Source organism: Oryx dammah, unplaced genomic scaffold (genome assembly GCF_014754425.2).
Source record: "Oryx dammah isolate SB20612 unplaced genomic scaffold, SCBI_Odam_1.1 HiC_scaffold_3, whole genome shotgun sequence".
Classification (NCBI taxonomy): Eukaryota; Metazoa; Chordata; class Mammalia; order Artiodactyla; family Bovidae; genus Oryx; species Oryx dammah.
The window spans coordinates 25,225,943-25,253,246 of NW_024070187.1; the positions used below are offsets into that span (position 1 = coordinate 25,225,943).

At 37.9% G+C, this 27,304-nt stretch overlaps 1 protein-coding gene across 1 annotated transcript in view; it reads left to right on the forward strand.

The window, feature by feature from the left end:
• Positions 1–5,085: 5,085 nt before the first annotated feature.
• Positions 5,086–27,304, forward strand: part of EIF4E (eukaryotic translation initiation factor 4E) — a 39,477-nt gene continuing 17,258 nt past the window's right edge. The window contains exon 1 of the mRNA XM_040237812.1: positions 5,086–5,888. Within this exon, the coding sequence (XP_040093746.1) occupies positions 5,871–5,888 (18 nt within the window). The 5' untranslated portion in view covers positions 5,086–5,870. The remainder of the gene's footprint in view (positions 5,889–27,304) is intronic.

Consider the following 27,304-nt stretch of genomic DNA (forward strand, 5'->3'; position numbering starts at 1 on the left):
TTCTTAAGACCTGATAATCTCAGGCACTGATGTGAGAAAGTATGGGCTTTTGTTTCCCAACTTTCCATTTCAGAGCTGTGAATGCTGTCACATTTGTACTGAATGTATCCACAGACCTGACAAATGCTCTCCCCAAATACCAAGTCTTTAATAGTGATTTCTCATTTTTTAAAAATAAATGGCTTTCTGGGAGTATAATTATGATTATTTTATTTATTTTTACAAAACAGTAATCATGGTTTTCTGTTAGCTACTTGAAACATATAGGGTAATATCTGATAATTTTTAGTACATCCCCTGTTTTTAAGAGTTTAGAGGCAGATGAATTTAAAAATTTATAATTCACAAGTCTCCAAAGATGCTGTTGGAGAAGAACACTTGACAAGCCCTAGGGAGGGTAGCCATCCAGACAGTTCCTGTAGATTGGCACTTCAACAGAGAATCATCACAGTCTGAAGACACATAGAAAATCCAGTCCACAGGGGTAGTTTTGTTTTAGACAAGCTACTAGAGCATAAGTAAAACAAGCTAAAAAACTTAATGCTATTTTTAAAATGGACTCTGAGCAATGTAACTATTGTGGCCTAGACATTCATGTATCCATATCAACCCTACATATATACAAATCAATACCAGAAGATATGTTTATCATATGGTTGCTTGGTAAACCTGGAATCAAAACAAGGCAATTGTATAGTTGTGGTGTCCCCAAGAAACCATTCCCACTGGGGACCAATGGACCAGAGTTCATATTTTTGTGCCAGGGTACTCTGTCCCCTCAACCCTGAATATTCATTGAAAGGACTGATGCTGAAGCTGAAGCTCCAATACTTTGGCCACCTGATGCGAAAAACTGACTCATTGGAAAAGACCCTGATGCTGGGAAAAATTAAGGGCAAGAGGAGAAGGGGGCAACAGAGGGTGAGATAGTTGGATGGCATCACTGACTCAATGGACATGAGTTTGAAGAAACTCAGGGAGATAGTGATGGACTGAGAAGCCTGGCATGCTGTAGTTCACAGGGTAGCAAAGAGTCAGACAGGATTTAGCGACTGAACAACAACAACAACTACTCTGTCCCCAGAACAATGCTAGATCATCAAATTTTGTTATCCTGGATTCCTCTGTTACACATGGCAAGCAGATCAACTTCCACCCATTAATACATTTCTTTCTCTAGACAAGTTCAGTGTAAGCACTTAACTCAGGTATGTAGCAATGAAAATGCAGTCATGGATTTTCAGAAAATCCTCTCTGAAGTTCCACCCAAATTTCTGAATTTTGGGTGTTTACAATTATGTGGGTTATTTCTATAGACTACTGATTGCATCCCATACATTTAAATTTTTTTCTAATTTCAATTTTAAAAGGTACATTAAGTGTATTTATAGTAATTGTTGGTACTAAACCTGAATTTTTCACATATACTTTGCAGGTTACCTCTCATTGTTTCCGGTGTATGACTTTTTTATTAGGCAGTCCAATTACAATCTAGTCAATATCATATGTTGTTAAGAGCCCTGAAGGCAGAGCTGTGTTTCTGGGAGAGTTATTTAACCTCAGCTTCCTTATCTCAGAAAGTTCTTTTGAAGATAAAATGAGGTATCATCAACACATGTAAACTGCTTAACATGATGCCTGGACATAGAAATTTTTTCTATTGCATTATTAGTCCTGAGGCCAGACTTTGGTAAAGTTTTAAAAATCAGTCTTGGGTTTTTCCCAAATATTGGTTAGCAATCTACCTGCAAATCATCAAGGAGTTAATATTTTGCTAGTGGAGACAACAGACAATTAAATAATATTTAGTATAATATTGGGTTTAAAGCAAGGGTTAAAAGGGGTCTGATAAAGCAGTGCAAGGGGATAAATAGTAATACACTTCCTTCAGGGGATAGCACTGGAACAGAGATCTGAATGCAACAAGGGAAGAAGCTAAGTGACTGTCTATCATTAGGTGAATGAGTGTTTATTATGCTGCTTGTTAGCTGCACCCTTTCGGTTCTTAGTCACACTTCTTTATATGGGTAGTGAACTATTTATATACCCATGACTTAGGATGGCAAACAGATTTTACAGGCCAGAAAGGAAGTGCCTGGGCGTCCCATGTCCTTTCAATATCCTTCAAATATTACACATTTCCCATTACTAACATAGTACTTCTTGAATTGTCAAGTTTTGTAATTAAACTTAGTATCAAAAGTTCTTCAAAGAGACCTAGGCATTTTGGAAGACCCTGTTGGAGGAAAGCAGCTCTGGTATGGAGGAAAGAATATCTTAGAGTCGAGAGAACTGGGTTTGGATTCCGGCTCACCATTGCCTGGGTGGACTTGCCTGTGTCCCCTAACTTTACTGAGTCTGTCTATAAGATGGAGGTGATAATGTTTAATTATGCTTAAAGACAGTGAGTAGGGGTGGGTTCTCTGCATAAAAGAATTTTTAAGCATATTATACTATACAAAAAGTAGAAATAAGAAATTTATATTCATGTGATATTTTATCATGGTAATTATAGTTAACATAGAGTGCTTACTATGTTCTAAGAACTATTCTAAGCATGTTAATGGGTTAATTTATTTCTCACACTGATCATGCAAGGTAAGTACTATTATTGCCCCATCTAACTCATGACAAAAAATGAGGCAGAAAGAGACAGATATCTCCATATGGTCACACAGTAAATGGTAGAATGAGAATTATGAATCAAGAAAATTTGACGTTGGAGCTCATGCTCACAAATACTAAACCGATTGTAATTTAAAAGATTATTCATCATGTTAGAAGCCATCATTTTAGGTCCTTCCTAAAGTAACATCATTGTAGAAAGTGACAATAGCAATTAAAAAAAATAGACTGTAAAATATAACCAAGTTTGAGAGTGAAAAAAGTGAAAAAAAAAGTGAAATGGTTTTTTAAAAAGTGTTAACTAGAGGTTGATTTAGATTATATCTAAAATTAATACCCAACATTAAAATATTAAGAATCATTTACTTTATTATGGAATTTCACATCTTCAGTCTCAAAACCTACTCATTTTAAGACAAATGATTGCTTTGTACTAATCAGAGTCTAAGAAAGGGATCTAATTTAAATAGACTGTCTAAAATTCCAAGGCGTGTTTAAAAAAATTTCTAGACCATGTAGCAGTAATATTTTTGAGGGATTGATCATGGCAGATGTGATTAGTTTGAACCAGAGTTAAACAGTGCCCAGTAAAACAATGACTTTGGTTATCTAGAAAATCTAAATAAAATTTGAATGACAAAATACGTGATAAAAATGATGTGATGTTTTTATTATGATGTCTTTTATTAAGTTATTTAAAGTCTTTTTACCAAGAGTTAAATCTATAAAGACTAGTAATGTATTAGCTTCAGGAATGTACCATGCAAAGAAAAGATCATGACTGATTACAGATGTTAATTATTCCAGGCTTAACAGTTTCACTTCACTTCACCATGATACTGTCCTGGGTCATTAGTTATGTATTAACTATATAACCCCAATAAGTATAAAAGTATTTTAATACCATATCCCATAATAAATAACCTGTTATTACGCTTTAAGTACAAGCACAAAAATGTACATTTTCTGTGGATTAAAAGATAAAGTATAAAATGTCTGCTCTGTGTATTTCAGGTTGGTAAAACAAAACAACAACCATATAGATACATAGATTAAAAACCTAATCACCAAGTCTTTGACATTGCAGAATCTGATGGTAATATTAGGCAAAGACATATGAATGTGCCATAAAACACATGCAACAAAGCTCATACAAAATAGAAATTAGCTGCAAAGAATAGGAGTATATACACATATATTGTAGAAGCACTAAGATGATTGATAAAAGTGAGGTGTATTTTATCAAGAGAAGAGCTAATAAAATGGAAGGTATCATTAAAAACAAGTTTTAAAAACATCACTGGTTTTCAGTCCCACATGGGGACTAAAATCTCTTTAAATTTTAAATCTCTTTTGTTCTGTTATCTTGTAGCACTGGGAAAATAATACGTCTATACTATATAGTCAGAGCTGGTAACAGGATACTAATTTTAAACAACAGAAAGTAAGACTGAGATCGACTGTAATTACTTTGCATAGGCTAAAAGTAGATAGTCTCTGTAAATAGAAATCCATATTGTCCATTTATTTTTTCAGAATTGTACTTTAAACCTACTAAAGCTAAACTGACTGGTCAGAAGCTTTCATTAATTGTCTCTGACATCCAGGTAAACCAAAGCATATGAACAGGCCATGGTTTTTGAGTTCTTATTACAGCCTCAATTATGTGTTAGTCAACTCAAGCAACCATTATGTACTCAATAATAGGTATGACACAGTTAAGAACATCAGCAACACTATAAGCAGGCAGGCACAGGCAACCTGCTTGTACTTATTTTTCTGGTGTTAACATTCTTAAAAAGCATGGAAAGTATCATTAAACCTTAGCTAGATATCTTTACCTCTATTTGTAACTGTGCAGAGTAACACTGTCTTGAGAAATGACAGCACAGTATCTTACATGGAAAGGAAATGTAGGATGCCATAGTGGGGATGAATTTCTAATTGCCGGTGATTATTATGAATATAACAATATTTTCCTGAACATTAAAGTCTCTGTGGAGGGTAGCTACAGTTAAAAAGGGGGGGTGGGGGGGCTTGTCTTAAAACTTTAAAATTGCATTGGTGTATATGATAATGAAACAAAATACACAAAAGAAAAAAATTTTAATTGTTTTTTAAAAAAAACATTAAGGGAAGCCGCTGATCGTTAGGAAGACACGAGGTTGCCTATAGTGAAGCATTTATAGAGTCCGATGCATCTTCAAAACTGGTTACAATCACTAGCACAGCAAACCCTTGTGAGGTAAGTGTATTATTATCTGTGGTTCATAAATGAAAAAGCTGAGGCACTGACTAAGTCGCTTGCCTAACGAGAATGAGTCAACGTCAAGAGTCATAGTTGACCTAGCCTAACGACTCCTGACGGTCAGTCCAGGGCTTAGTCAGCGGGGGCCGGAGTGGCTTCCCTGGCTGGCACCTGGACTTGGGCTGTTTCCCAAGTTAAAGCAGAACAGTGGAAGCGAGAGGACACAACTTGCAAATCATTTTTACTTCCACTCAAGATTTAACCCTGAAGTCTTAATTTCAGGAGTTGGAACAGGAAAAGCTGTCGGGTGCATTCCCCCTCCCCCAACCTGTGGCAAGTGGGTACTGTGGGCGGTTCCGCCAACCCCTTTTCGCAGTGATGGCAATGAGTGACCACCAGTGTTAGCGGAGCCAAGGGACCGGCGAGGGTTGACTGCTCAACTATTCTCCATCACCAACTCTTTTTAAAACTAAGAGAAAATGGTGAGAAGTCAAAAGAAAATTAAATAAAGACGCAGGCAAGTCGTCCTAGGACCTCAACTAAGCAAATGAAGCCTTATTGAGCGTGCTGAGCCTTCGGTTCTCAACCTTCTGGGTAAGATGGGAGGACAGGGCGACAAAGGGCACAGAAGGCATGCCTGGCAGTAAGTGCGAGAGCATCTACCCAGGCAGAAGAGCAGAGGACTGAAAACCACCCTGCAGAACGCAAGTGTCCGCCGCGCCGAGAACCGCGAACCGTACCCGTCGACCACGTGACCAGTTTTTTTTTTTTTTTAAACTTCTTTGCTAAAAGAAAAAAAAAAGGAGGGAGCGTGAGAGACTTCACTTCCCAGAAGCCTCTCGTTAAACACGCAGCCGCAGTCTTTCGCAGGCGCCGCCAGGGCCAAACGGACACGTCCGTCACGTGAACAGTAGCCGGCCAATCCGGTTTGAATCTCCTTTTTTTCCTCTCACCCCCCCTCCCTTCAGGAGCGGTTGTGCGATCAGATCGATCTAAGATGGCGACTGTGGAACCGGTGAGTATTGCCTTTGGCCCCCACCCCCACCGGTCCCCGCGCTCTGTCTCCCTTCGGACTGGGGGACCCCGCGGGGCGGCGTTCCCGGCGCGCATGCTACCCCTTGCCGCCCCCTCCCCCTCTTCTTGGGCCTGACCTCCCCGCGGACAACTGGGGGCGCCCCGGAGGTTGGCCGCTACGGCGTGTGGAGCACACGTTCTGGTGGGGGCCCGAGAGCTCGGGGAGAGGACTGGGGGAGGGGCGGCGCGGCGCCTCCGCGGAGCCTTGAGGGGGCCACGAGGATGGAGGGTGTTCGGGGCCCTGGGCCGGGGTTGTGGGAATTGTGTTTTCGGGATAGGAGGGCGCGGGGCCGGCTCCGAGCAGGCGTCGGGATCCGCAGGGAGGGAGGGGGGGCGGCGAGCCGGCCTGGAATGAGATGGAGGAGGGCGCCCCGGGGCAGCCTTTCCCTCTCTCCCTCCCGAGCCTCTCTCTAGCCCAGGGACTCGGGTGCGGCGCGCGTGCCGCGGTTCATTAGACCGGTGGGCCGGGAGGCCGGTGGGCTCGCGTTGCCAGAGGGTGGGTTGGGCGGGAGTGGTGCCGCGGCACGCGCGGAGAAGCTTCGACCTCGTCGAGGGGAGCCGAGAGGGGCGAGCGCATGTTACTCCAGCGCGTCGGAGAGTTGCCGGGGTTGGCGGCAGGGGAGGCGAGAAAGGTTTGGAGTGGGGAGGCGAACCCCGTGCTGCGCGGTAAACCTCTGAGAGGAGGATGAAGGTGGGGGGTGGTTAGAAGGGGGACCACATTGTCCTCGCCCCTCCGTGCTCGAGACCGGGCTGTCATGGAGGAGGGAAGGGGGAGGAGCGAGGCCTACGGAGAGCTGCTGCCGGTCTGGTTGCCGGCCGGACCTGCTGCATTTCACACGCGCCTGTCTTCCGTTCATTCATCCTTCCGCGCTGTGCGCACGCCTCAGAGAATGCGACTGGGTCTCGATCCGTCTGTTCTTCCGAGTCGTTATCGTCTGGAAGACTTCACAAAGCAGTTTATTGGAAATAGAAACTTAACTTTTCGAGTTAATTTTCCATTTGATTTTCTCTTTATCCGTTGTACTGGCTTCCCTCCCAATTTAGGTACCATCTTAAACTTCTTTGAAGTAAGTTGATCCCAGAGCACAGTTACCGCTCAAAGGAGAGAGTATCTTTGTCATAGTTTGGTTTTGCCTGCACTGGCTCACTGAAACTTCTAGGCTTATGTTGCCGTTTTAGGAATGTCGCATCTAAGTGATAATTTAGAGGCGTAATACATTCACCAGGAAACCTTTGATATCTGGAACTAATTCCAGACCTTAGTTGCCAAATGTTTTCGTATATCTTTAATGGTAGTTTGTGATTTTGATAATGGCTTCCCAATTTGCTTTGACTCTTTAAAGACTTCTATAACTACCTTGAAAACGAGGTATAGAAAGGTCTGTAGAATACAAAAATGCTTATTTTTCATTACATTGATGTAAACTATTCTTAGCTTCCTGCCAGAGTTCAAGACAGAAAGCTTGGTTATTTCTTCTTTTATTGGTACCAGTATGTGTTTATTTTCCTGGAAATTAGATTGACTACAAAACTCTAAGTTGCTGATACAATTAACTGATTTTTAGAACATTGATGTTAAATAGCTAAACAATAAATATGTAAAACCTTTAACTTAAAACCCTTTAATGGGTTATGGTATTAATTAAAACTGATAAACTCTTTTGCCCTCTGTACTAGCATCAGTTAAAAGCTTACAGCTGGTAATAAGGGCAAGGCTAAACCCTCTAGACAAAAGGATAATGTATTCTCTGAAGTTTCTGTAATATTTATTTAGATCCTTTGGGTTTTGCAAAGCTATGCTATTTTGTTTCAACAGCAGGGAGCAAAACTACAAAGTGTTGAAGGAGTGTTTTCAGTCAGCAAATATTTATAGCCCCTGATATGTTTAGGAGTTTGTACCAGGTGCTCTTGAAGATACAAATTATACAAAATGGGATTCTATACCTTGTTCAATGTAAACTTTTAGAAGCTTAATTTCTAATGATCCTGGTCAGTGATACAGTATAGTATTCCTTCTAGTTCCTGACCCTTGGGAGATTTGAATACTGCATTTAAATTTGGGGAGCAGGGAACCTAAAAATCTGGTTTGTGAAAGTCGAGAGCCAGATTGAAACTGTAATAATTTGAGGATGCTTGTAAAATACTTTAAAGGGTTCGTTTTTAGTGTAAAAAATGCGATTTTTTAAAAAAATATATTTTTAATGTACCCTTGTCCACAGATTAGTCGTTTAGAATTCTTTTTGGCAATTTTAAATAGTGGCTTTTTTTTTTTTTTTAAAGCAACTGAATAGTATTTGTTGCAATTGAAATATCCCTGTAAAAGCCTACAAAAAAGTGTGTTTATTCATTGCTGTTTCAGTTAGCTTGTGAGTTTCCTTATTCCTTTTTTGCTGGGCATAATCATAAGCACCTAAAGACTCATAGGTTTTTTCTGCTTGTCTCACCTTGGTAGGCATTCGGGGAATTTTTGTCTCCGAAAGTTATGTAAAATATCAGTCATTGTCAGTTTGATATTATGTGATTATCAAGCTTGTGCGTGTGAGATCAGTTAAATTAAGATGTGTCTTAGACGGAATCTAAAAAACGTGATAAAAATGAACTTATTTTCAAAACAGGAATGGACTCGCAGATACAGAAAACAAATTTATGGTTACCAAAGGGGAAAGGGAGGAGGAAGGAATAAATTAGGAGTTTGGGATTCACAGAAACACACCATGATATATAAAATAGAGCACAGGGATCTGCTTTATAACGCAGGGAACTATATTCGGTGCCTTGTAATAACTATAATGAAAAAGAAGGTAAATGTATAAATGTGTGTGTGTATATTTAAAACTCTGCCAGTATACCTCAAATTAGCACAACTTTGTAAATCAACTATACTTTTAAAAAAAAAACACCCATGACAGAACACAGTTCAGTTCAGTTGCTCAGTCATGTCCGACTCTTTGCAAGCCCATGAATCGCAGCATCCCAGGCCTCCCTGTCCATCACCAACTCCCGGAGTTCACTCAGACTCACATCCATTGAGTCAGTGATGTCATCCAGCCATCTCATCGTCTGTCGTCCCCTTCTCCTCCTGCCCCCAATCCCTCCCAGCATCAGAGTCTTTTCCAATGAGTCAGCTCTTCTCATGAGGTGGCCAAAGTACTGGAGTTTCAGCTTTAGCATCATTCCTTCCAAAGAAATCCCAGGGTTGATCTCCTTCAGAATGGACTGGTTGGTTGGATTTCCTTGCAGTCCAAGGGACTCTCAAGAGTCTTCTCCAACACCACAGTCAAAAGCACGACAGAACACAGGGACACTACAAAAGGATAACGAATGATAATAAATTTGTTAAGAAGGTTGATAGGCAGATTAAAGGAACCATTTCTCTTAACAGGTACTGTGGGAAAACTTTGAACAATACTCTCCTGTTACTCTGTTGGCATTTGAATTGTGGCCAGGTCAGAATTAGAGCTTGTGAGTAGATCAAAGTTAGATTTAATATCAGTTGATAAAAATGACAGGCCATCTTGCCTCCAGTGGGACATTGTTTTGGTAGCTTTTATCTTCATTCTGTTTTCTTCATTATTGGTTTGTTTTTTGACTTGTAATTCTTTTAAAGATAAGATATTTTTATTTCTTTAGTTAAACTGAAGGGATATAAGTTTACTTGCTTTTACATTGTATCTTTTCAATTTTTTTAAACTATACCTTAGTTTCATAGGTGGAATCCACTTGGACCGTCAGCTAATCTAATGTTTCCTTTTTATCCCTTAGAAACATGTTTTACAGAGAGTTTATAAAAAGTAAATCTTAAATTCATGTGACAAATATGTTATATAATGCGATGTTTTTTGCTAAACAAAGACTATTGACAAGCAGATCTTGCATATTAATAATGCGTGTTTTTGTTTTAAGAAAACGTAGTGTTATCAGAGTTCATTCATCAGCCAAAGAAACTTGGTTCTAGTGTTTATATTTTACATTTTACTTTGTTTTTTACTCTGAATTAATATTATGCCTAATTATTTGACTTAGAGAAGTTCAGCTTAGAAACAGACATAGGTTGCACTCCAGAGTTTTAGAGAATAAGATGTTTAATGAATTATGTAATCATAATCCAGTTTGGATAGAAAAATTCTACACAAAAAAAATCTTTGTTAAGTATTCTATTTAATTTATATAAGATTAAGAATATAAAAGTACCTGCAGTCCTGGATGTAACAAGGAACCTGTGAAGTAGTAATTATAGCAATGGTAATTTCTTCCTTTCCTTCTCTGCTTCTATTGGAAATTTTCTTGCTGTTTTGGAGTTGCCCCATCTTTGTCATAGAGATTTTTTTGAGAAGTGGAAATGAGCCTGAATTACAGTCTAATTTTAATATCTATGTGACCTTGAAATTTCTAAGGCTAGCTGAAAAATGGGAATAAGATACAGTGATTTTGATTTTCAAATGCAATACTCAGAGATGACAATTTGTCAGTTACGAAGAACTAGATAAAGTTAATGTGCTGCATGCAGGTGTACTCATGCATGGGTGGGCTTACCTTTTCCTCTCTTTGCTAGGAGATTCACATAACTGACTTTATTTTTCTTTTCTTTGCCATTATTCAGAAATACAAAACTTATTACCCATTCAGTATCTTCTCTTTACGGTAAAAATCAGTAGTGTTCTCTTTAAAAGTTCCTATATGTGTCTAGAAAAAAAAGATGACTTTTGTCTCTTAAGTACTATGTAGTCATTTCTAGTCTCTTACTTCTAGAACCTGAGAATATGATCGGAAAAAAAAGATTTTTTTTTCCCAGTTGGAGCTTTTGATACATCTTTCATAGAAACAGTGGGAAGCTGTAGTTTTTGCTAACTGTGTTCACCAGGAGTCTGTGGAATTATAACAGATCTAACCAGCTTTGCATTTCCAGAGTTACAGATTTAAAGTTCTAAGCAACTGACTTAATAGAAATGTTCTTTTAAATAATAGTCTGTAATAGTGAACTTTAAGCAATCTTTATAGCTTAATAATAGTTAACACAGCACTTACTGTATGTCAGGCATCTTACTAAGTGCTTTACATATATTCATTTAATTTTTTAGCAGCCTTATGAGGTAGGTATTATTCTTATTTCACAGATAAGGAAACCAAGGCACAGAGAGATGAAGTAACTGTGTGTGACTAACTTCCCCAAGATCGCACAGCTAATAAGTGGTGGGGTGGAGTTCAAACTAAAGCAGCCAAGTTCCAGAGTGTGTTAAACATGACACTCTTTCCAACAGGCATGTAATGCGTGTTCCTTGTGTGACTTGGAATGATTAATTTGATAAACTTAATAGATATTTTGCTACAGCTCTAAAAGAAAATATGTGGACGTTTGTTTTTAGTTTCTGTTGTACTACAGTTGTTTGCTGATACCCAAAGTATAGAATCTTAAGGAAATAGCAACATGTCCAAAGTCTGAGGACTAAACAAGTTAGTTATACTGTTCATTCTTCAGTAAATGGTCTGGGACTTTGTGGGTTGATTTCTAAAGAAAGTGAATGATCTCTTCCCTTCTCCCCCTTCTGATTTGATTTCTGGACCTTGTCAATTCAAATGATTTGACAGGTGAAATATTTTGCTAGTTGAAACAGTATAGTAAAATTTTTTTTTAATTTGCAAATATGAAATCTGTTCTCAGCTACTTTTGTACTTTTAGTAATTTTGGTGAAAGGTCTGGCAAAGAGTTAAGCAGTTGTTTTGAAAAAGGTTCAGTTATAATATGTTACTCATCTTAAAAGTTGAATTATTTGGGGGAGGTGGTAGTAATATGGCTAAGAGTAATCTTTGCAGCAAATTCTTTGCAGTAATCTATAAAGCTAAAATTTCTTTAGTTATGTATTTTAAACTTGTTACTATAAAATGCTGTGCTTATTACAGTCAATAAGAATTTAATATTTATGTGAACTAAAAAATTGTTATAAAAAATTCTTATGGGGTTTTCCATGGGTCATTGTAGGATAACAGTTTATGTAACCACAAAGTCTGATAACTTCTAAAGTATTAACTAAGGCAAGAAATACTTCAGTAGAGAGAAAATACACATCTTGTAGTCTTTAAAAAATTTTAATGTTGTGGATAAATACTTTTTATTGGTGAGACATTCACATTTCAAGTAACTAAAAAAAAAAAATTTCTGCCAGGGTCACATAGTTCCTAAGTGAGAGCGCTGGAACTCAAATCCAGGTTTTGTCTATAAGCTTTATTACTACACTTAGAAAAGAGAAACTAAAATTCAACCAACACTCAGCAGTCCAACTCTTTACCTTCAGGAAAAACTCTTACCTTAAGGATAGAATTGATTCATAGGTCGCACACAAATAAACATAAAGTCAAATCTGAAAGGATGTATGGGTGGTGGCATGATGGGATTATGAGTGATACAATTTTTTTTTGTTTTGAACTTGTACAACTTGTATTCTCAAACAGTATTAGTAAAATCACCCTCAGATCTTGATTTATAGTTAATGTTATTTTAGCCTTTTTAATTACTTTTTCCTTAAAGGTGATGGATCCTTTTAGCAGTCTGCTGGAGCCTGTGACCTCATTATCAGAATATTGTTTTTAAATGCATTAAATAAAATATTAATACTTAGGATTACAAAGGAAAATAATTGAAGTACAGTAAAGATTAAAAGCATTAACATGAAACATTTAAGGATGTGCCTGGCACAGGTCAAGTCCTGTCTTACTGGTGTGAAAAACCTAATCTGTTCTTTCCAACCACCTAGTTCTCTCCAAAGCATTCAGATGTTAACTGGCTTTTTTGAAGATTCTTCTGGAAAAATGCTGTCTGGGAGAACTTTCTGTGATGAACAAAGGTTCTATATTTGTGCTTCCAATACAGTAGCCACTAGCTGCACTGTTGAGCCTTTGAAATAAAACTAATCCAACAAAGAAATGTAATTTTTAATTACTTGTAATTTAATTCCATATGTAGTAAATGGATACTGAATTGGACAGTGGCTCTGGAATCTAGATAAATCCTGGTTTATACAAACACATATTGTATTACAACTTTGTAAGGAATAACGATAAATGTCAGTTTCATTGGGCAAGTTATTGTTTAATTTTATTCTAGGAAGACATCTTTCTAATTTTTCTTCTATATTCAACTTGCAAAGATAATTATTTGGTCTTGACAAAATTGTCGTATAACCTTGTTTTGCTGTTTAAGAAAATGTGTGTGAATAGCCAGTTGTTGTTTACATTGTCCACAAATCAATTTTTGTACAAAAGAGTATACAATGAGGTTTGTTCAGGCTGTTCCCATCCAGAAGGATCACTTCTAGGGGCAACCAGCAAGGTCAGTGCATATCTTTCTGTGGAGATTTGTATATTCAGTGTCCCTCCCACCCTCACCCCAGATTTCTATCCAAGGATTCAATCAACTGGTCAAATTTTGGAGGGCTCTCTGTGCTTTGCCATTTTATTTAAGGGACTTGAACATCTGTAGATTTTGGTATCTTAGGGGGTCATGGAACCAATCTGCCACAGATACTGAAGGACATATAATTCATATATACACACACTATATTATATATACACAGGAGCAAATGTGATACTGACCCTTGAACAACCTGGATTGGAAATGTGGGGCTTCACTTATGTATGGATTTTTTAATTTCACTAAATGCTTTCTATGATACTACATGATCTGCAGTTGAGTCCGCAAATACCAGGTTTTGGCTGAGAAGGGCTGACTGTAAAGTTGTGTGTGGCTTTTTGACTGTATAGGCTCAGTACCCCTACATTGTTGAAGGGTCAACTGTATATCCTTTACAAAAAATAAGTGGTAGCCAACTCCATACACTACTCTGGCCTCTTGTGTTTTTAACTTATTATGTCTTTTAGAGCATTTCATATCAACAATCAAGTTTTCATTTTTTTTTTCCTGATGATATATATTACATGGTTTGATGTTAAAACATATTATTTCTTTATTGATGAACACTTCTTGGGGTCCAATTAAGGCATATAAGTATATCAAAGTGTATAATCCTGAATTGATTATAAGAGGGAATGTGATTGTTAACCTGGGGATGAATTATAGTACCATTTGTGTTTATTGGTTTGGCTGTGTTATCTATACCAGGTAAACTGAGGACTAGGAGATAAATTGAATAGTCGGGGAAGTGAAGTGAAGTTGCTTAGTCAATTCCGACTCTTTGCGACCCCATGGACTGTAGCCTACCACGCTTCTCTGTCCATGGGATTTTCCAGGCAAGAGTCCTGGAATGAGTTGCCATTTCCTTCTCCAGAGGATCTTCCCAACCCAGGGATTGAACCTAGGTCTACCGCATTGTAGGCAGACGCTTTAGCATCTGAGCCACCAGGGTAACTACTGTGATTATTTGAGAAAGGCAATAGAAAATTCAAAGGTGTGGAAGATTGTTAGAGTTATGCCCCTGAAAGAATCATACCTCCCTGTATCCATGTAGTCATATTTTTGAGTAGTCTGCAGCTCCCCTCCTGTCATACACAGGCATCCCTTACCTCCCACCCTAATTCTGTCCCCAGTTTAGCTATGTAACTTACTTTGGAATTCCAACCATTTGCTAGTTAAGTGCTGTGATGAATAACTCTTATCTGTGTTATTCTATACATGAAGTGGTATATCTGTAGGGTGAATATTTTGGCAACAAATTGAAAATTTGAAAGCTCTACTGATAAAGCACTTCTATTACTGTAGTTGGCTATCAGGGTACAATTTTTTTCTTTTTAGAACTTTCTAACTGAGATATTTATATGTAGAAAAATATACACGTGTCTGTAAGTTTTAGAGTAATAAACTGAAGACCCATCATAGAAGACGTCATCAGTGCTTCAGCTTTCCTCCTCCATGGTCACATTGTCATTGCTTTGCCGCCTCACCTACTCACTATCCTGAAAGTGAAAGTGAAGTCGCTCAGTCGTGTCCGACTCTTTGCGACCCCATGGACTGTAACCTACCAGACTTCTCCATCTGTGGGATTCTCCAGGCAAGAGTACTGGAGTAGGTTGCCATTTCCTTCTCCAGGGGATCTGCCCGACCCAGGGATCGAACCCCGGTCTCCTGCATTCCAGGCAGACGCTTTAACCTCTGAGCCACCAGGGAAGCCTGACTTTCATGTTAATCATTTCCTTGATTTTTTTGAACAGTCTAATTATCTTTAGAGTTTAATATCCAGTCTGTGTATCTTTCAGCTGTTTTAATTTTGAAAAACTAAAAACTTAGATGATGTAAAAGGAAAGCACAGTATTGTTACTGTAGTTGAGTACACTTTCTGGGTTATAGCTTGGTTTCAACTTCCTGAAATTTCTACCAGAGCTCCTCTTGGGAAAACCAATGGGTAAGATTATGTTCTGGGAAACACAGGACTCTATAGTTGCCTGGTGGGGCTGTGAAATGGGCCAGGCAGTTAAGAAAGAGGTCTCTTGGAATGAGTTGTTCTGTATTTAAGAGTAGGTTAACTTTGGTGTCAAATTCTTAGCTGTTCCAGGGAGTAGGGCACAAAAGAAGGGGAAAAGGAGCTTTGTTAGCCTATGTTTTAAGTTGAGTTAAGTGTATATAAACACCTAGGCCAGACACATGTCAATCTGTTTTTTAATAGACGGTAGCATAGTAAGTAAGCCCTTTGGTCATAACAGATGCAAAATGAATGTAGCCTGAATCACACTGCTCCAGTCTAGACTGTTCTCTGTATGTGGTGCACACCTGCCTTGCTTGGATCCCTTTGACTATGTTCCTGACTTGTTCTCATGACTTGTGTTGCACCCCTCTGTTTGCCGAATCTCTTTGCTTCCTCGGATTATGGTTACTTGTTTCACTATGGTGGATGACATCTTCTAGAAAATTTTTGAGAGAAGGTGCATGAGAAAGATTTTTGAAACCATGCATAATTGAACATGTAGTTTGTCTGGGTGTAGTCTTTTCTTTAGAATTTTTAAGTCCCGTGGTCATTTTTCTCTTATAATTGTTAATTCAGGAATTATTCTGATGACTTTTTTTAACGTGACCAGTTCCCTTTCCGTTCACCAAAAATTTGTCGAGTTTCCTTGTCCCCATTTCACAGTAACATACTTTAGTATGAATATTATCTGTTGTGCTGGGTACTCATTGAACTTTTTAAATATAGCAACTCATATCCATCTCTTCTGAGAGATCTATTGGTGATTTTCCTATTCCCTTTTTCTCTTTGAAAGAGTAAATTATATATTGGAGTCCCTGAGTCGTTCATGTCTGCATGCTCTTGTGTGCTCTCTAAATTAAATCTAAATTTTGCTCTCATTTCCCATCTCCTTTTGTTTTGTTTTCTGTGTGTGCTTAGTCGCTCAGTCATGTCCAACTCTTTGCGACCCCGTGAACTGCAACCCCACCAGGCTTCTCCATCTATGGGATTCTCCAGGCAAGAATACTGGAGTGGGTTGCCATTTCCTTCTCCAGGGGATCTTCCCGACCCAGGGATCGAACCCCGGTCTCCTGCATTGCATGCGATTCTTTACCATCTGAGCCACCAGGGAAGCCCTGAAATGGAAGTAGAGGCATAAAACATAAGAGACTCTCATCGTTACTCATAAGTGAAATCGGGATTAAAACTACACTGAGATACCATTTTTCTATCATTAAATGGGGAAACTCTGAAATATAATTTTTATTGTACCCATATATCCAGTCCGGTGATAGTGGGTTGCCATGCCTCTCCTCCAAGGGATCTTCCACATCTAGCAATTGAGACTGCATCTGTTGTGTCTCCTGCATTGGCAGGCAGGTTCTTTACCACTTCCAACCTTTTCTGTCTCATAATTTAAATTTCCAGATGTTCTCTCTCTCTCTGATCTTCTGAATGCTCATTTTTAGCTTCCTGGAATAATTGTATGCATGCATAATCTTAACTTTTGGAGGACGTATATAGGTACATATTTTTAAAGGCATGATCTATCCATCCCTGGCTATTTTCTCCGAGTTGCTTTTTTTATTTTTATTCTTAAACTGATGGCAACAGTCCTAGGGACTTGGAGTGGTTGGTTAGGTGGGGCTGGGGATGGAGAGACCTAGTTATTTCCGAAACAGCTTTCACTGGATTCTTTTTATTTATTTTTGGCTATGCTGGGTCTCTGTTGCTGCACATGGGCTTTCTCTAGTTGCGATAAGTGGGGGCTGCTCTTTGTTGTGGGGTGCAGGCTACTCATTGAGATGACTTCTCTTGTGGAGCACAGGTTCTAGGCCCACAGACTTCAGTAGTTGGGGTACACGGTTGCCACGCGGCATGTGGGATCTCCCCGGACCAGGGATTGAATCGGGTGTTCATTCTTTGCAAGGCAGATTCTTAACCATTGGACCACCAGGGAAGCCCTCACCAAATTCTTTTTAATTTACTCCCTTCACTCCAACTTATAAAGGTGCTGCCAGGAGACTTTAAAGTGTATATTGATAGTTACCACCTGTCCATCTACATTCCACTTTCCTTTCTTTCTTTTCCGCTGTTCTCCCCATGATTGTGGAACTTTTTTTTTTTTTTTAATTCACTGTAGTTTTAGTGCAGTTTTGACTGGGAACAAAATTAGAATCGTTTATTTATTCAAACATTTAAGTGCCTATCATGTGCCACGCACTCTTGAGTGCTTAACCCAGCCCTCCCTTAACCTACAAGATACTAGATTACTGAATAGAAAAGAAATAACTAATACTTACTATGACATTTAAAAAGTAACTTGTTGCATTCTGATTATAGAATATAATGTTAACAATTTTTCTATATAACTAGGCCAAAAATGCCAGGAATAATAACAAACCTAGGAAGTTCTTTGCAGCAATCATATACTCAAATACCGGAGCCTTTAAGTGCCTAGAAATTATACATCCTAACAATTTGCAGGATTCATAAATAAAGTGAGAAATACAGTAGAGGACTTTAATAAGTGAAGAATCATAATTTGCTTTTCAAAGAGTTACTGTTGGAAACATGTTATTTTTTCCTAAAGTTAATGTGTACATTCTGTGTAAACTGAATGAAAATATTTGCTAGTGCAGTGGAAGCTACACTTGATGCTGGGGTTCACAAGCTCGCCTTAGGGCTGCTTTTTTGTGTGGCCTGCTAACTAAGAATGGTTTTTATTTCACAAGATTGTAAAACAAAACAATGAATAAGTGATCAAATTCCCAGCCTAAAATATTTACTCTCTGGCCATTTAAAGAAAAAGTTTGTAAGTTTATTTGAAAGAATAAACAAATGAAAATGGCAGTAAATTTTTGAAAAAGAGGAGAAAAGGGGAAAGAAGAATGTCCCCTGCAAGGAGAAAAAAACATTCAACAAAGGTACTTTTAAAAATGTGATGTTGGTGCAAATGGGGAACTGACATCTCTGGAGCAGACTGAGCAGTCCAGAAGTAGACACTATATGTATTTGGGCTTCAGTATTAATTTTGTCATAATAAATTTGGAACATTTAGATATGTATGAAGAAAAAAATCATCTGTAATCCTAACAGTATGTTCTCTGGTTTACTTGTTTGTGGGCTCTTCTCCCGCCGCCCCCCCCCCCCTACCCCCACCATGGCTCTCTTTGTGCCTTTTCCTATTCCTTTGACCTTTTTTAGAGCAATTTTAAGTTCACTACAAAATTGAAAGGAATGTCCAAAGGGTTCTGACATATCTCCTGCCCCAACATGCACAGTCTCCCCTGCAATCAGCATTCCACGCCAGAATGGTACATTTGTTAACATTGAATGAACCTACATTGACACATCATTAGTACCTGAAGACTGTAGTTGACATCAGGATTCACTCTTATTGTTGCACATTCTGTAGGTTTGGACACTTGACATAACCCATTTACCATTATAGTTTCATACAGATTGTTTCACTGCCTAAAAGTCTTCTGTTTATCCCTCCCTCCTCCACAACCCTTACCAACTACAAATCTTTTTACTATCCTTTGTCTTTCCCAGAAATATAGTTGTTACCATACAGTTGTTAAACAGTATGTACCCTTTAAGGATCCTTTCACTTAGTAATATGCATTTAAGATTCCTCCGTGTCTTTTCACACCTTGGTATCTTATTTTCTTATTGTAGAATAATACTCTATTGTCTGGAGGTATCACAATGTATTTGGGACTTGTTAAATTTAAACAGTGGCTCCCAGCCCCCTAAAAGTAAAATTCTGTTTATTCAGTCCTGAAATCTTTTTCTGCATTTATGTTAGCATTTTAAAGTGATTTTTCCAAACTAGTTCGTATATCATAAACACTGTGATTTATCTGTTACCTTTGGTTGTATCTTTTTTGGCTCTACTTTTGCTTACTAATATATATAAAGCTCCTATTATCCTGAGAGTTCCTTTGAATAAATACAGAATTAAAAGTATAACTGGGTTAAAGATTATAGATGTTTTTATATTTGGAAGTTTGGGTGGTTCATTAAGTGAAAGGGTATAACCAAACTCTCTAACCTGGGGACATTTGAAGCAGTGACTGCAGTACCTGGTTTTTTAATTTTTAAAGAAATACAGGTTGACTTCTTTGGAAAGATGATTCAGATACTCAGAATAAAAGGATAAATCTAATACTCTTATTAAAACCATAGTTTTAGTAAAAAATTTTAACGTTGAAATTTAAAATTTTAACATTTAGCATTCAGGTCAGTCGCTCAGTCGTGTCCGACTCTTTGCGACTCCATGGACTGCAGCACGCCAGGCCTCCCTGTCCATCACCAGCTCCTGGAGTTTACACAAAGCTATATCCCCTTGCTATTTAGCATTATAGAACTTAAAATTAACGCATGGAATTTTAAAAGAATTCAACTGCTTGTTTAACTATGACATGTTAAAATTGATTATTTAACATTTAATCAGTATTGTTACATTTGAGTAACGCTTTTCAAATTAAAAGAAATAAACTTTAAAAAAAATCTTTTTACTTATTTTTTGCTGTGCTGGATCTTCATTGCTGTGTGCGGGCTTCCTCTAGTGGCAACTTGTGAGGGCTCCTTTCCAGTTGCAGTGCTCAGGCTTCTCCTTGCAGTGGCTACTCTTATTCTAGGGCGTGCATACTCAGGCTCAGTAGTTGTAGCTCATGGTCTCTAGAGCACGGGCTCTCAGTAGTTGTGGCACATGGGCTTAGTTGCCCCGTGAGATGTGAACTCTGCCTAGACTAGAGATAGAACCTGTGTCTACTGTCTTGGCAGGTGGATCCCCAGGGATGTCCAGGAATAAAGTTTAAAAGAAGCAGCAGTTAAATTCTTTATACTGTTTGCCTTTCAGATTATAATTAGAAAACTTTAAAGAATGAATGAAATATAAATTATTACATTACTGGAACCAGTATAATTTTGTGCAGTGTAGGTGCATGTCCTAACATTTTAATATTACTGATTTATTTGAAGCACTAATTTTTACTTTTATATAATGTTCAACTTACATAAATTTCTCCATAGCTATTTTTAAGTTAGTCTTGAATTGGAAGATTGGTATTGACATATACTCTACTATGTATAAACTAGATAAACTAGAGACTATAGTTTATAAACTATAAACTAGTGAGAACCTACTGGATAGCACAGGAAATTCATTGCTCTTTGGCAGCTTGATTGGGAAATCCAAAAGAGAGAGGATATATATGTATATGTATAGCTGATTCTGCTTATACATATATCTCTTCTTTTTTAGACAGATTTTATTTTCTTGGGCTCCAAAATCACTGTGGATGGTGACTGCAGCCATAAAATTAGAAGATGCTTACTGTTTGGAAAGAAAGCTATAACAAACCTAGAGAGCGTATTAAAAAGCAAAGACACCACTTTGCTTTTAGATTCGTATAGTCAAAGCCATGGTTTTCCCAGTAGTCATGTATGGATATGAGACTTGGATCATAGTGAAGGCTGAAAGTGAAAGTCTCTCAGTCATGTCCAGCTCTTTTTGAGAGTCATGGAATTCTCCATGCCAGAATACTGGGGTGTGTAGCTGTTTCCTTCTCCAGGAGAGCTTCCCAACCCAGGGATCAAACCCAGGTCTCCTGCATTGCAGGCAGGTTCTTTACCAGCTGACCTCCAGGGAATCCCTGAAGGCTGAGCGCTGAAGAATTGATGCTTTTGAATTGTGCTGGAGAAGACTCTTGAGAGTCCTTTGGACTGCAAGGAGATCAAACCAGTCAGTCCTAAAAGAAATCAACCCTGAATATTTATTGAAAGGACTGATGCTGAAGCTGAAGATTCAATACTTCAGCCACCTGATGTAAAGAGCTGACTCATTTGGAAAAGATCCTGATGGTAGGAAAGATTGAAGGTAAAAGAAGAAGAGAGACACAAAGGATGAGATGGTTAGATGGCATCACTGACTCAATGGACATGAGTTTGAACAAACTCAAGGAGATCGTGAAGGACAAGGAAGCAAATCAAACATGACTTAGCGACTGAACAACGCAACTATAGTTGATTCACTTTGCTTTACAGCAGAAATTAACACAACATTGTTTTATATTCCAATAAAAACTAAAAAGAATATATGAGTCTTCTGGTTGCCTTTGGTTTAAGTAGCATTAACATTTAAATTTTATTATTAACCTCATTCTAGATCATACATGTTTGTTATTTCTTTAGTCTCCACCACACTTTCTGAATTGGTAGGCTTGTCCAAGATGTGCAGAATAATTTGGTTGACAAATATTAATGATATTTTAAGAATTAGTTTATTTTAAATGCCTACAAGTCTTTCTAGTTTTAAAAATTAGGTTCTAGAAGATCAGAAATTCAAGTATGACCTATAGGAATTATATAAGTGAAATGTCATTAGATATAGCTTGCTGACTATCCAAAAATACTTATTTTTAGTTATAGCACAGCAAATTGAACTCAAAAATCTAGTGCTAGTCTTCAATTTTAGATATTATAACTTAAATTGAACAGTTATTAAATTTTACAGTAATTTGGGGACACAATAGTTTGTGCAAATGGTCACAGCTCTTCCCTGTATCCCTCAGTTTTCAATCTTTTTCATTGTTTAGGGGTCAAATTAGTTTAAAAGAACATTAAAAAGTACTGTTTGGAATCAGAGGTAATATATAGTATCTCACAGTCCTTTACATGAAAAAATTATCTATTTGAGCAGTGTTTTAAACTGTAGAAGATTTGTATTTTGCTAAATCAACATTTATTATCTTTTCTAGCTTTTTAGTTTGTAGCACAAACTAAAAAAAAAAACCAATTTGATCCTTTGATACAGACAGGGAATACTTGCAAAATCCATAGCTATACTTTCCCTGATGAGTGATGCCAGGTTAGCAGGTATTCCTTTACTATGGATAATGTAGTTGAAAACTAACACCCAAAAGTAGTTGGTTTAATTATTTGTGGCAGTTTTTACTGTTTATACCAGATTTTTCATTCCTTATAAGGCAGGTGAGTCTATTTGTTTTTGTGTACTAGTTAACTATACTAACTAACATATGGGAGGGTCTGTGGGAAATGCATCTTTGCAGACAAGAGACCTGGGAACTGAATGTTTGGATAATAAAAGGAAGAGTAAAAGAAGCATGAAATCTATTTACATATGTTGCTGTTGCTAAGTCGCGTCAGTCGTGTCCGACTCTCTGCGACCCCATAGATGGCAGCCCACCAGGCTCCCCCATCCCTGGGATTCTCCAGGCAAGAGTACTGGAGTGGGTTGCCATTTGCTTCTCCAGTGCATGAAGGTGAAAAGTGAAAGTGAAGTCGCTCAGTTGTGTCTGACTCTTAGCGACCCCATGGACTGCAGCCTACCAGGCTCCTCCATCCATGGGATTTTCCAGGCAAGAGTACTGGAGTGGGGTGCCATTGCCTTCTCCGATTTACATATGTTACTTATATCAAATAATAATATTCTTAGAGTTAATTATTTGTATCCATAAAAGAGAGCTTTTATTTATGTTTACCTGTAGCTCTAAGCTATTTTGATCATATAGGTGTTTAGTATACTATCTTGCATAATATAAAATCCCTATAATTAATCATTGGCCTTTACATAGTTTTTCCTAGTGGAGTGTGTGTGTGTGTTGGAAGAGTGAAATGTACTATTCCTGTCTTTTTTTGTGGCATGCACTTGGAAGAGAGTGAAGGTGTGGAACCCAAGGCTATGGTATAAAGCATGGTATTAATATATACTGTAGGGTTATACCGCCTGGAATGAGTGTCTTGGTAACCATTCTGGACACTTGGGAGAGTGAACAAGGCCTCTAGTAGTAATAATTATGCTGAAACAACAAACAGGTAAAACTTAGAGGCATGGTATCCCTATTTATGAATCTTGACAGTCCTGCTATTTATATATATATAGACAGTACATATTAGTGTCCACATCTTAAGTTTGAAGAGCAGAGAATAATAGTTTCACAGTATTCTGAAGATTGAATATATTGAGATGAAAGTGAAAGTCGCTTAGTCGTGTCTGACTCTTTGTGACCCCATGGACCATATACAGTCCATGGGATTCTCCAGGCCAGAATACTGGAGTGGGTAGCCATTCCCTTCTCCAGGGGATCTTCCTAACCCAGGGATTGAACCCAGGTCTCCTGCATTGCAGGTAGATTCTTTACCAGCTGAGCCACAAGGGAAGCCCTATATTGCTTCCTATAGGTTTCCCTATATTGAGATAATGTGTATAAATGTAGCCTATTGCTTGTTAGTAACTGCTTAGTAAGTTACTAAAGCATCTGCCTACAACACGGGAGACCCGGGTTCGATCCCTGGGTTGGGAAGATCCTCTGCAGAAGGAAATGGCAGCCCACTCCAGTATTCTTTCCTGGAAAATCCCATGGACAGAGGGCCTGGCAGGCTGCAGTCCATGGGGTCGCAGAGAGTCAGACACGACTGAGCGACTTACGTATATGTATAACTGCTTAGTAAATGTTACCTATCATGTAAAAAAACTCATAGTTTGGTACAAGTGTGAGGATTGGTGTTACCACTTGAAAATCATAAAGCACTGCTGTCCTTTTCTGTTCTTGGCTTACCCTTCTGTTCATTGTTTCATACCTTTAATATGTAGTGCTTTCAGTTTACTGAAGTACTGGGTTAATAAACTGAGAGTTGTTGTTCAGTCACTAAGTTGTGTCCGCCTCTTTGTGACCCAATGGACTGCAGCACAGCAGGCTTCCCTGTCCTTCATTATCTCCTGGAGTTTGCTCAATTCATGTCCATTGAGTCAAATGATAAATTTGTAATACTATACATTAAATTTTTAAAAATTGAAGTATAGTTAATTTACAATGTCCTGTTTCTGGTGTACAGCCTAATGATTCAGTTTATTAATATATGTATGTATATACATATAATGTTATATGTTAATATATGTATGTATGTATGTCTGTATATACTTCTCTGCATTCCACTATAGGTTATTGCAAGATATTAAATATAGTTTAATGTGCTGTATAGTAGGACCTTGTTTATGTTATATATAGTAGTTTGTATCTGTTAATTGAAGCTCTTTCCCTCTCCATATTTTTTTTTAATTACTTATTTTTTACTGTGCTGGGTCTTTGTTGCTGTGTGCAGGCTTTCTCTAGTTGTGGCGAGCATTCCACAGGCTTCTCATTGCGGTGGCTTCTCTCGATTCCGGGCACAGGGCTCAAGAGTGTGAGGGCTTCCGTAGTTGTGGCTCGTGAGCTCTAGAGCACGGCGTCTGTAGTTATGGTGCTTGGGCCTAGCTACCCTGTGGCATGTAGGATCTTCCTGGACCAAGGATTGAATCTGAGTCTCCTGCACTGGCAGGTGGATTCCCAACCACTGGACCACCAGAGAAGCCCTCTTCTTCAAATATCTTTATTTGAATATCATAAACTCAGCAAATCCAAAACCAGGTTTAATAACTTGTTCTTAAACTGGTTGTCTCTTCTATTCCCTTACTTGTTAGTTGTATTTAATAAATTTGACCTGTCAATTACTGGCTTCCTGAGGCATTTTACAGTCTTGCTCCAGTGTACTGTTCTAACTCTACCTTTGGTTTCATGAAAGCTCACTTTAGACTCCCTGCTTCCTTACTATCTCTAGAGAAAACACTGTACCATCTCACGGCTTTATTCACCTTTCTACCCACCTGAAATGTGTTATACAGTGGTTTTTCACTTGCAGATTGTCTTTTAGGTTGAAATTGTATTTGATTACTTTGAGAGTAGCCATGGTCTTTAAAATTAGCCTTTCCTGGTTTGTCTGGATAGTTTCGGGATATTTAAAATGTAATTTTCAGTGAAATTTCTTTCTGTGGGGTGACCACCAAGCTGGGTGGTCACCAAGCTGGAGGGATGTTGCAGGACATTGCAATAGAGAATTTTGTTTTTAAATTGGATGTAGTAAATGCCTTGGCTGTCCAGTCTGTTGGACCGGGGATTGAACCTGGGCCGTGACAATGGAAGCACTGAGTCATAACCACTGGACTGCCAGGAAATTCCCCCTTTCAGGGTTCTTTTGAAATATGTTATTTCATTCTTTTTCGTTATATGTCTGTAATTAATTTGGCATATGTCTAAGATTGAAGGCAAAAGGAGAAAAGGGTGGCAGAGGATGAGATGGTTAGCATCACCAACTCAATGGAAAAGAATTTGAGCAAACTCTGGGAGATAGTGGAGGACAGAGGAGCCTGGTGTGCAGTATAGTCCATGGGGTCACAAGGAGTCGGATATGACTTAGCAACTGAACAACAACTATAATTGTAAACTAATTTTTGATCAAAGAATTTAATAATACAGCATGGCCATCATTCTGGACATTACTTCTCATTATATGTACTGCCACGGATTTAAAAGGTATGGGAGGGACTTCCCTGGTGGTCCAGTGGCTAAGATTCTGCATTCCCAGTTCTGGGGGTCTAAGTTTGATGCTTGGTCAAGAAACTAGATCCCACATGCTGCAGCTAAGACGTGGTCTAGCCAAAAAAAAGGATATTGTAGCTTCCTCGTAGAACAGACCACTGCCATGGAATTAATCATAAAGGTTAAAATAACATCGAACATGGCTATACTTTGGTGTGTTTTTTTGCTTTATCTAAGTTGAAAAAATGCATCCTGGTTATTTATATCAAAGTTAAGAGATTTTAACCAAAAAATGAAACAGTAAGTTGAAAGAATGAACAAAAACTGATTTTATGATGGAGCATGTCTCAGTAGTCTCAAACAAAAATATTTTCCTTTGCAATAATTTACAACATAGTTGTAGAATCAAGAAGCTTTCAGGGCGAAGGATTGATTGTAAGCTTTTTAAAGCTTTGAATTGTTGTGATAAGTAGATGGCCATAGTACAACATGACCTGAGAAAATTTGTACTGAGAAAATATGTCCTTATAATATTAATGTTTTCATAAGTCATTTCCATCATGAAAATGATTTTTTACTAGATTTGGTCTGTGCCATATTTTTGTAGAATATTTGAGTAATTTTTATTGTGTCATGGAAACAATTGGCTATTAATCATTTATTAGGATTTGAGAAATTCAAATAAGCTTAAAAATTTGAACATCTAGCAGACTCTAGATAGTAGCTTAAAAGGCTAAAAAATTCAGGAATTCCCTGGTGGTCCAGTGGTTAGGACTCTGTACTTCCATTGCAAGGGGCACAGCTTCCATCCCTGGTCAGTGTGGCCAAGGAGGGGAAAAGGCTTATATTAAAAAACATGTCAAATACTGAAAAGATTGTCTGCGGTTAATAAACATTTTTTTCAAAGCATTTTAGAGTATTTGTCTTAAAACCTAGCTTGTTTGTGTAATACTGAAGGCAAAGATGAAAGATTTTAAAATAGTATACTTATTCACACCTACACACATTTATTTAAAGATTAGTAGCTATTTTTATTTCAGTTATAAAACTGAAAACTCCAAAATTGAATATTCTTAATATAAAGACTAAAATTTCTATTAAAATAGAACTTTCAATTTAAAGGAACAGTTTTTAAGGAAGTGAGCGTATTTGGTTTTTGTTCTTAAAATATCTAGAGACTTGATACATCTGAGTCTTCCATCATTCTCCTAGTGGTGAAAAGAGCAGAATAGGAGAAAAGAATGTACTTGCTTAGGAAGTGACATTATGTATCCTCTGAAACTTGTTACTACTCCTAGTGTAATTCATTGTTTTTTAATGTGCTGCTGAGGTATTGATAAAAGATGTAAACACTGTGGAATTGTACAATTGTGGATTGTAATGAGGGTTTTGAATTCATGAGTACATTTTACTAATCATTGTCCTTAGGTAAATAAGAGAATTTGCAGTATTTCTTAACTTTGAGAGGAGGAGTATCTTTTTTAAAAAAAGTTTTTTGCCATGCTGCATGCATGTGGGATCACAGTTCCTCAACCAGGGAATGGCAACCCACTCTAGTATTCTTGCTTGGGGAATCTCGT